The 11,177-nt window shown below is 49.4% G+C and overlaps 1 protein-coding gene across 2 annotated transcripts; it reads left to right on the top strand.

The window, feature by feature from the left end:
- The first annotated feature begins 3,546 nt into the window (after positions 1 to 3,546).
- snai1b (snail family zinc finger 1b) lies at positions 3,547 to 6,351 on the top strand. Of its 2 annotated transcripts, none has more exons than XM_083641542.1 (3): positions 3,547 to 3,773; positions 4,184 to 4,738; positions 5,184 to 6,351. In XM_083641542.1, exons 1-3 carry the CDS (start codon positions 3,698 to 3,700, stop codon positions 5,369 to 5,371), a joined length of 819 nt encoding a protein of 272 aa, XP_083497668.1. In that variant the 5' UTR covers positions 3,547 to 3,697; the 3' UTR covers positions 5,372 to 6,351. The 2 variants fall into 2 exon arrangements, with proteins under 2 accessions (XP_083497668.1, XP_083497667.1); XM_083641541.1 differs by having other exon boundaries at positions 4,181 to 4,738.
- The last annotated feature ends 4,826 nt before the right edge of the window (positions 6,352 to 11,177 follow it).

The raw sequence follows: 11,177 nt of genomic DNA, 5'->3' as shown, positions 1-11,177 counted from the left end.
TTTGGTTTGAGTCCCATTTCTCTCTTTCGCTCCAAAACATTAGATTGTCACAAATCCACGAGTGTACGGTAAGATCCTGGCCTGCCTCACTTACAGCCTACCACACCTTGTCCCATGAATGTAGGGTTTGTTTATTATATATCAATTCTGTACATATTTTGCTCACTCTGAATTAGACATTAGTATCAAAAGACCAGTAAATAAATGACAAGAAAGAGGAAAAAATAGAGAAGATGCTACACAAAAGTGCAGTCTATGTGATCAATGCCATATTTTGTAAAACGTTTTCCTGTTGTCTCTCAGCCATATACAAATGTATCTTCCAGCTGGCAGGGGAATATCTGCCTCCCAGGTGAACAGATTTTATTTTTTAGTAGTAAAACAGTGACTCTCAACCTTTTTCATTTCAATGACCCTAATTTAGTCCACATTAGAGCCATGGCCCCTCATTTGATGAGATCTTGAACCCATCTGGGAATATGTTATTGTCAAATATGATTTTGTCCAGAACTCGTCTGTATTGCAGGCAGAGAGATAGCAGAGAAACTATGAGCAGAACTGTCATTCTCCTACATTCTCAAATTGCGTTAACTTGTAAATGTTTGCTGGGGGACCCGATGGAACCTTCTCAAGGACCCCTGGTGGCCCCCAGACCACACGTTGAGAACCACTGCTTTACATCATGACCATATTTACAGTAAGATTTGAATGAGTCAACGCTGTCATTCATAATCAATTCAATTTGTGAAGGTAGCAGCAGCCCATGAGCCTCCCCACTGTGGGGATATAGACGGGTTTATCCCCGAGGCCAGAGAGCAGAACATCTGTTCTGAGCGAAGCAGTGCACGTTTCCAGCTCCTCTTTCCCACCATACATGTGTCATGAGGTCAGCCTAACCCTGTCCTCCTAACACAGACTGTCTGACTGCAGACAAGCTCTTCACTGCCCAAAAAAGCACATTTAACAGTGTGTAATCAGCTGTTCTCACTCTTACACCCTCTTCCACTTGCTGTATGTCAGGTCAGGTGGATGCCTTGTGTGTGTGTGTGTGTGTGTGTGTGTGTGTGTGTGTGTGTGTGTGTGTGTGTGTGTGTGTGTGTGTGTGTGTGTGTGTGTGTGTGTGTGTGTGTGTGTGTGTGTGTGTGTGTGTGGCTCTGCCTTTGTGTAGGGCTATGTGAGGGGGAAAAGTCCATGTGATCATGCCATGGTTCATATCCATGGCATGGATATCATCAAACAAGCAGCACCTATAGCCTACTTTTTATGTAGCCTATAAGCAACATCATCCAATGGAGTTTATATATTGATTATTATGTGCAGTTATGTGCAGTCCGCAATTTGGTTCCATGCCTCTCAAATTATAGTCACTCAGAATTATACAGCAGTGGTTCTCTTCAACAGGGGTCCAGGCAGGGACCAAGGGGTCCCCAGTAAATTGATTGTTAAACTTCACTATTTCATAAGTGAATCAAATTAAAGAATGTAGATTGACTGTTCTGATGGGTTTCTCTCTGTTATCTGCAGCATAGGCCTACAGCCGGTTGTGGGAATATCATATCTAACAATAAAACTATGATTTGTGTTTGGGAGGCAACATCTCGTGTGTGGCCCTATAGTGGACTATGGAAAAGGTTGAAAATCCCTATACTGCAGCAGGCATAGTAAGATTACTTTCACGTGTGGCTTTGCTGTTTGCTTTTTGTTTTTACTGCAGCCTTGCCCTCCGTGACCCCCCCAGTCTACGTGGCGTCAGCGCGTCAACAAGCGCTCTAACGACGTGTGAACTTTTGGGCATGCCGCGACAATGGCGTCTTTAGACAGGTGCACGCACCCATCACCCGCCAAGAGAAGTCCTTTGACTCCTTTTTGCAATGCTAAACAGGGGGGACATTTAAAGCTGTTACATTCCAATCTAATGGCTTCAGCGGACTGCACTTGATTTTCAGACTCACTCAAATTGGTCAATGAATAAACTCTATAGCTATATGGCAACGTTCACTTCCTGCATCCAAATTGTCTCAGCAAACGCCTAAAACACTGATTTAACTGATAAGATATAGCCTACTGTGATAAATTATCAAATGTGGGTTAGCGTTAGCCTAAATCAAAATGTGTTGTACACGCTGGCTGCATATGGATTGTGGAACGATTAGGCTAGACAGCTACGCTACATGCCACATGCACAAATAGCCTAGTTCTGACGATTTTGCTTGATCTTTGCTCTTAAAAACGGAGAAGATATATTTGGACGTTGGATTGGCTAATTAGGCTATGACATTTAAAGTGCCAATTCCTTGCCCAGCCCTGTGCTATCACTGTCCATGCACATTTGTCACTCGTCTCGATCAAAAATGCGTAAAAAGCCAATTTGCTTGTTCCTCGGGGCGTTGTCCTGGGTCGCTGCATTTCATGCGCCTTTAGGCACTGGAGGGTTTTACATCACTCCTGTCAGCTCGGTTAATTTTCCTCCAGATCCCGCTGTGACCATGCTGGAGAACGGACCCGTTCCCCGCTGAGAGGATGAATTGAGAGCATGGAGGGGAGCAAAGAGAACAGATGAACGTCTGTCTCCTGTAGCCTTCCTCCATAACAAATGTCTCCATCTCCTCCTCACCAGACACCATGGCTTTTACGCACGCTGCAGCGTGCGTAAAAGCATCGTACAACTTGGAGAAAACAGGACTTAATGGCTTGTTTAGTAGGCTACCAACAGACCTATAAATAATGACGACGGACCCCCATAAAACAGTTTAATACAATTTTTTCTTTTAAAGTGCATGAATCAAAATAGTCATATCACTGTACGTCAAGTGTTACTTTGGATGGAATTGAAAATAAATGATTCCCTTTTTGCTGGTGACCCGAACAGGACCCCACTTTGAGAACCACCTGTGAGATACATTTTTTGCAATCTAATGGAGGAATAAAATAAAACCACCACTTTGTAGGCAATTTTACTCTGTGGCCACTATTTCAGGTCGCAAATAAACACATCCATGCTTGTGAAATCTCTTGGATTAGAATGCAGCTAGGCTGCAGGCTATAGGTCAAGTATAATCCGACAGAGGACGCTCTTCACTTTCTCTTCTCACCACTTCAAGAGCAACAGTTTGCGAAGGAGTTGAGTAATGGTCAAGAAAGACTTCCCTATCTTATTTGATTTGAAACCGTAGCCTATAAACTCTGCTTTAAAGCAGAATGTTGCGCTTTTGTGCATTATTTCCACAATAGCCTAAAATATGTTAGAATGTTGTTTTTGAACGAATTGCTCGGCCGTACATTCATATTTAAATGAGTAGAAGTGCATGCTATTGCTATTGGTGACGAGTGGGTCATTGTGGCTTCAGATGCGCCATTATCCTGTGCGCGTAAAGTGGCGTTTTGGCACCTGCGGTGAATGGGGCCATTGGCGCTTATTCTGTACGGGGTGTGTCTTAGGGCGGAGATCTGCCCACCCACCCGGTGCTTCTCTCCTCTGGTCACTATATCAGGAGACAGCTACTCGGTCCCACCTAGACACATTTCAAAACTTGTGGTTGTCGGAGTTGTTGGAGTTGCAAGCAAACGTGTTTTTTTCCGTCGGTCGGTTGGAACCCGGACTGCTGCTTTCTGCAGAGAACATCCCTGGATCTTGGCGGACAGTGGACACCTCATTATAATCAAATTGTTGTATTTATCTCAACAGCTAGACTTCAAAATGCCTCGGTCATTTCTTATCAAGAAGTATTTTTCCAACAAGAAGCCGAAATACAGCGAGTTGGAGAGCCAGACTGGTAAGTTTAGTAGTTTTTTTTCTCTCCACCTGCTGCATTTGATGCATTCTGTGATTGTCTGCCTGCCATGTTATGTTCATGCATGTCAGACTGAATCACAGTCAGTGGCAGAGAGAGGTCTTAATCAAACGACCTCACATGCATAGCCTACACATTGGAAATAGTCGCATTAGATTGACCCATGAACATTTAAAACGCACATTGCACAGTCTCCTGGGTTCAAAGTCTCCCTGCATGGTCTATTGGAAAATTTACTAATGGAATAATCCTGGTGGGTCAGGGCCGTGGTCAAAACAGAGTTGAACTGTAACAAGACACCAAGAATGAAAACAAGTTTACTGTGTAATTAGATTATCTGTCAATTTAACTGAAAAGCCACCTGACTCCTTTTTCCTCTCTCTTGCTAGCAGTTGTCCCAGAGTTCTATCCTCTGGCTCAACTCCCAACCCAGGACAACAGCTCTGCCCTGACCTGCTATCCCAGCAGTGGGGCTCTGTTCAGCATGGACACCCTGCCTGCACCCCTCTCTCCTATCACTCCCGTGTCCCCAGCTCTGCCCCCCTTGCCCCTGGGCCCGCTGGACCTCAGCAGCTCCCCTTCCAGCAGCAGCAGCAGCAGCAGTAGCAGCGAGGAGGAGGAGGATGGAGGGCGCACTTCCGACCCGCCCAGCCCAGATATCCTTCACTGGTACCACTGCCTGCAGTGCAGCAACAGCTACAACACCCCCCTGGCCCTGTCCCGCCACCAGCTGTCCCAGTGTCAGCAGGGGCAGCAGAGCCCCTCTCTGGCCAGTCAAGCCTCGCCGCGCCCCGCCTTCCACTGCAAACACTGCCCCAAGGAGTACACCAGCCTGGGCGCGCTGAAGATGCACATCCGCTCGCACACCCTGCCCTGCGTGTGTCCCACCTGCGGCAAGGCCTTCTCCAGACCGTGGCTGCTCCGCGGACACATCCGCACACATACAGGTGAGGCAGAGAAGCAGCGTTCAGACTTAACATTGTCATTTCACAACAGTCAAATTGATTGCAGAAGCACAGATTGTTGAGCTCTGTTGTTGCTCTGACGTGAAGGTGCATTTTAAATGTGGTCACACCCGGTCAGTGTAGTCACTCATTGATATTCATTGAGTGTTTCCTGAGGTGTAAGCAAATGTTATTGCTTAGCATGGCCCAATCTTATCTCAGGCCCACTGTGGTTCTGCATGAAAAAAGTCAATTCACACTAACTCGGTTAGGTCGGTGCTCCTTAGGTGAGCAGGCTTTGTTGCAATTCTTTTGTCCCACATTGGTGGCTGTAGATCGTTTGAAAAACAATGACTAGAGGATACACCTTTTGTCTTCAAGGACCTGCTCATGACTGGTCAAGTGTTTCCCCCTGAGGTTAAACGCTTTTTCTCCTCTTTCTCTCCAGGCGAGCGCCCCTTCTCCTGTCAACACTGTAACCGGGCGTTTGCCGACCGCTCCAACCTGCGCGCCCACCTGCAGACCCACTCGGAGGTGAAGAAGTACCAGTGCCAGTCCTGCTCCCGAACCTTCAGCCGCATGTCCCTGCTGCACAAACACAACGCCTCGCCCTTGGGCTGCTGCCCCGCCCCGTAGACCTGCTCGCATCAGGCCAGTCCATGATGCCGCCTGCTGGTTCAATTCCCTTTGGCCACAGCCACTGTCCCATTTGTGGACACACTTAGGTGGGCTCAGCGTGAGAATGCCCAGAGGACATTTGGGAGGGCGTCTGCCAACTCATTCCCAAGCCATGAGAGGATGGAAAAAAAGAAGCTGTTGCTTTTATAACTTGACTTCTAAAGTGCCTTCGGTTTTTAAGGATTCAATGTAGGTTTATCATATTTTTAGGTGTAAAAGATTTCAAATTGGTATTCACCACATATTTTTGTAGGGCTCTGTCAAGTGTGTGTATGTGAGTGTGTGTGTGTGTGTGTTGAGGGCAGCTGGACATGCAGTTAATTCCCAGGAAACTCCATCGGTGCCGGCCGGTCCGGGACTGTGGCCATGTTGCAGCTGCTTATGTGTGTGTGTGTGTGTGTGTGTATGGGGGATGTCATTCCTCACCATACTCTACATACATAGCATGCGTGTATTATGGGCAGCTGTGTGTGTGTGTGTGTGTGTGTGTGTGTATGTGTATGTATGTGTGTGTTGAGACAGCTGTCTGTGTATGGTGCACTGTGGAGGCAGGGCGCTGAGAGATGTGTTAGCTGTGACCTCGACGACAGGTGACCCTCCTCGCTCGCCCCTCCTCTCTTCACCTCCTCACCCCAAACGCCACAAACACTTTCCTCTCTCTCTCTACACACACACACACACACACACACACACACACCAGAGATTGGTGTGTTATTGGACATGAAAGGACCACTTAAGCTCGACCAAAAAACATTGCCTGCCTTCGCTGAAACGGTTATTTTTTTAACCTGAACAAAACTTTTGAATGATACGTGCCTTTTATGACATTCATTTCATAGTATGTTTTGAACCACAGATTTTACGCACCGTCGCCTTTTTAAAACGGTGCAACAATCCAAACGGAGACAAATATGATTCCTTTGCCAAAGTTGTGCCTTTTTCTGCCACATGTAAATAATAAAGCTTTGTTTAAAAAAAAAAAAACTCCTGCTGTGTTGACCCACTTGTTTCTGTGTACACCACCGATACAGATAATACTTCACCAGCTGTTGTGCCGTGCTCCAGCTCTCAATGAGTTCATACGGAAAGACTTGACAGTTTGTGAATGGGGAGATGGAGAGGTGCGGCGTTGTGTCGGTGCACGTGTGTGTGCGTTAGCGCGGGGACAGGTTTGTGCGATGCTGAGTGATGTGTGGAACACCTGCCAGGCTGTCAGTGTGCAGCATATACAGATAGAAGCACATGGAGAACACATGTTAGAGGGGGGGGGGGAAGGGGGTGCATAGAATGACTGCAGGTGGGCAAAAGGAAGTGGAGCAAGATGATGGGAGGGGGGTTAAGATGCTGAGTGAGCAGCAGGGATCCTCCTCCAATGGCATCGTGAGGTCGCTCCCACAGTGTGAAATTAGCCGAGTGTGGGAATGCCACTGAGGCCACTTCCTGCTGTAGGCGCGGCCCCCAGCTGGAGGGAAGGGGGGGGGCGAATTAGGCCAAAGACCAACAAATATACCCAGGAGAGACCAGACTCTGGACGCTGCCAGATTTTCGGGCACAGGGCCGAGCGCTCCGCACACAGCCTGCGCGGGCCATCTGCTCCGTAATGGTTAAACTCCAGTTACCTTGGAGGAACCCTGGCGGAAGTCCCTGCTTGCTTACAAGCCCAGCTGAGGGCGAAACATCCAGGCTGCTGCACACACATGTGGCCACAATGTGTTCTTCCCCCTCTCTCTCTCTCTCTCTCTCCCCACTGCCCTCCTGACCCACACACACACACACTGACGCCAGCATGTCTTGGTGAGGTAACGATGTGTTTCCTCCAATAGCTCTTAGCAGTTAGTGTTGAGAGGTAGATTGTGTGTGTGTGTGTGTGTGTGTGTGTGTGTGTGTGTGTGTGTGTGTGTGTGTGTGTGTGTGTGAGGGGGGGGGGGGGTCTAAGAGAGGCACACAAAGCTCAGGGATCAGATTGCATGAGTTAGCTTGTCTAATGTAAACAGCTCCCAAAAGACACACTCATATACACACACTCATGCACGCACGGACGCACGCACACACACACACACATGAGAACAGGCACGCACACCTAACCCAGAGCATCGCTTGGATCAAGCCTTGATCAAGGGGACTTTTTCAGATTTGCGGGGCGGGGCTGAGGCGAGAGGTGAGGGTAATCTGGCTGCTGCACACCTACGCAGACAGTGAGTCAGAGGAGGGGGGGGGGGGGGGGGGGGGGGCAGGGGCCACAGGGGACTGAACTCTGCTTGATCCCCCGACAGTGTCAGATTTGGTGGGCACAGAGAAAGGGCCAACAGGGGTGGAGAACCAGAGTGGAATACCGCAGTGCAGAATATAAGGAATACAGAAACAGACTATTTTGTGCAATACTGAGATAGATTTCAAAATTCTGTCATTTCTATACGTTTGCTTAGTTTTGAAATTGAAGCCCTGCCATCTAGCTAGGGGGACATATTTGGGGTTTGGAGTGTGTAGGAGGCAGTCTATCATCTTGTAGCTTTGAGGCAATGAGATCACCGGAGCTGTCACCGCTCTGTTTTAAGTGTGTTTGTGTGCGCGCGTGTGTAATATCATATTGGCTCCCGTCAAAGTGTTTTAATGTTCGCAGCGTCACGCATGCGGCCCCTGACTAATGTGACATTCCTGAGCCATTAGTGACAGATACACAATACGGCCAGAGAGGGAGAGAGAGGTGGAGTTAGAGAGAGAGAGAGAGAGAGAGAGATAGGTGCTCTGTCTGTTGTCCTTATAATAAACTTCTCTGGAGTTAGTAGGGCATGATTGAGGGGTCTACGCGCACCCCCTTATTATTTTTTCCTAGTCTGGATTTTTGGCATCCTTAGGACTTCCAAAATACAGATTTTGATATATATATCACCAAATAGTAAGAAATTGGGGATTTCAAATACTGATTATGAAAAAACAAAAGTGGTAAATGTTTCCCCCCAAATGTTTTATTTTCCCTATATCAGTCTATAAGCATAGGACAGGAAATATTGTCATGTTGAACCAATTACAAAGAAAAGGATATTACCATTCTTTTGAGAACTTTCATAGTAATATTGCCGCATGCCAATAAACAACAATAGTAAAAATAAACAAATACAAATTTGGATACCCTGCTGCTTTAGTACTGAATAGGTCTTGGTTTGTGTACTTTGTCATGAAGTAACATCTGCTATGAAACAGAAAATACTATATAATGTCTATCTCATGTAGTTTAAATGTTACAGGTTACAAGGCTGCATAATATTCTCTAGTCTTCATTTGAGCTATGGGAAACAAAAGTGTGTGTCAAATAGAAACTTAACCTTTCTAATGCGTAGGAATTATATTTTTGAGAGTTGAAATTCGGCAGTATTCTCCCCTACTGCTCTGCCGTGTGTGTGCGTGTGCGCACGCTTGTGTTTGGGACACAGGAAGTGGCCTGTCGGTCTTGAATCAACATAGCGCATCCAAAAAACACAGATCAAAAAGCATCTGGGTGCGGCTACAGCTGTTTGTGTGTATATGTCTATGTATGCATGCATGTGTGTGTGCGTGCGTGTGTCTCTGTGATGTGTGGGTTTCTCCATGCCAGTGTACCAGGGGTTCACTGTGGTCTGTGTCTAAAATGAGAGAGTGCATTGCTGGAAGCGTGTGGGTTGACGAGCTGATTCACCGGGGGATCACATTCAAGCCAGGAGGGTTAAGTCACTGGGTTAGGGTTTTCAAACACTCTTGACGCGCCGCGCTGCTCTGTGCTCACACAATGGCGCTGCCCAAGGCCGTGGTGCCAACCCTCGTCTGCTGGAGAGCCACACGTCCCCAAAATCCGCCCACGGACTCACTCCTCCCCCGCCTTTGTCCTCATGGAGACAAAGTGTTTTGTGTTGTCTTCTAAATTGTCACTTTTGTGCTGACAGCCTTTCTCCATCGCTGCTAATGAGGAACGCATGACAGCCATGAGACGCACAGAGGGTGGCACGCACGGAGAGTCAGGGCCATGAGACCCACAGAGGGTGGCACAGGGAGAGTCAGGGCCATGAGACGCACAGAGGGTGGCACGCACGGAGAGTCAGGGCCATGAGACGCACAGAGGGTGGCATGCACGGAGAGTCAGGGTCATGAGACGCACAGAGGGTGGCATGCACGGAGAGTCAGGGCCATGAGACCCCACAGAGGGTGGCACAGGGAGAGTCAGGGCCATGAGACCCACAGAGGGTGGCACGGGGAGAGTCAGGGCCAATGAGACACACAGAGGGTGGCACGGGGAGAGTCAGGCCATGAGACCCACAGAGGGTGGCATGGGGAGAGTCAGGGTCATGAGACGCACAGAGGGTGGCACGCACGGAGAGTCGAGGTCATGAGACCCACAGAGGGTGGCATGCACGGAGAGTCAGGGCCATGAGACGCACAGAGGGTGGCACGGAGAGTCAGGGCCATGAGACGCACAGAGGGTGGCACAGGGAGAGTCAGGGCCATGAGACACACAGAGGGTGGCACGGGGAGAGTCAGGGCCATGAGACGCACAGAGGGTGGCATGCACAGAGAGTCAGGGTCATGAGACACACAGAGGGTGGCACGGGGAGAGTCAGGGCCATGAGACACACAGAGGGTGGCATGCACAGAGAGTCAGGGTCATGAGACGCACAGAGGGGGGTGGCACGGGGAGAGTCAGGGCCATGAGACGCACAGAGGGTGGCATGCACAGAGAGTCAGGGTCATGAGACGCACAGAGGGTGGCATGCACAGAGAGTCAGGGTCATGAGACGCACAGAGGGTGGCACGGGGAGAGTCAGGGCCATGAGACCCACAGAGGGTGGCATGCACAGAGAGTCAGGGTCATGAGACGCACAGAGGGTGGCATGCACAGAGAGTCAGGGTCATGAGACGCACAGAGGGTGGCACGGGAGAGTCCAGGGTCATGAGACGCACAGAGGGTGGCATGCACAGAGAGTCAGGGTCATGAGACGCACAGAGGGTGGCACGGGGAGAGTCGGTCAGGGCCATGAGACGCACAGAGGGTGGCACGGGGAGAGTCAGGGCCATGAGACGCACAGAGGGTGGCACGGTGAGAGTCAGGGCCATGAGACGCACAGAGGGTGCATGCATGGAGAGTCAGGGCCATGAGACGCACAGAGGGTGGCACGCACGGAGAGTCAGGGCCATGAGACCCACAGAGGGTGGCATGCACACAGAGAGTCAGGGTCATGAGACCCACAGAGGGTGGCATGAAGAGTCAGGGCCATGAGACGCACAGAGGGTGGCACGGGGAGAATCAGGGCTTGAGGTTGTATGGAGAGAGGGTGAACTCGGGATATGAGGAGATAATGGGAGGAGGAAGGAGATGGTGGAGGGGCAGAGGTGGGGAGTCGGGTGGGTTTTCGGGTGGGGGGTAGGGGGGGTTGCACGGTTGAAGAATGAGAGGTTTTGTTTGCGAGCTGTTTTTCAAATCAGTAGGGAGTAGAAATTTGCTCGAGGAATGCCACATGTTGCCAATGCAGAGGCTTGATCAATGACATGTGCTCCTCGGCTCCAGAGCCAAAGGCTGTGAGGGCAGAGAGACATACGCTCACCGCAGGGCAGAGAGATATACGCTCACTGCAGGGCAGAGAGATACACTCACTGCAGGGCAGAGAGAGATACACTCACTGCAGGGCAGAGAGAGATACACTCACTGCAGGGCAGAGAGATATACGCTCACTGCAGGGCAGAGAGATACACGCTCACTGCAGGGCAGAGAGATATACACTCACTGCAGGCAGAGAGA

This window comes from Poromitra crassiceps (genome assembly GCF_964638095.1).
Source record: "Poromitra crassiceps genome assembly, chromosome: 8".
Lineage (NCBI taxonomy): Eukaryota > Metazoa > Chordata > Actinopteri > Beryciformes > Melamphaidae > Poromitra > Poromitra crassiceps.
This window is presented reverse-complemented; position numbering and strand designations above follow the sequence as displayed.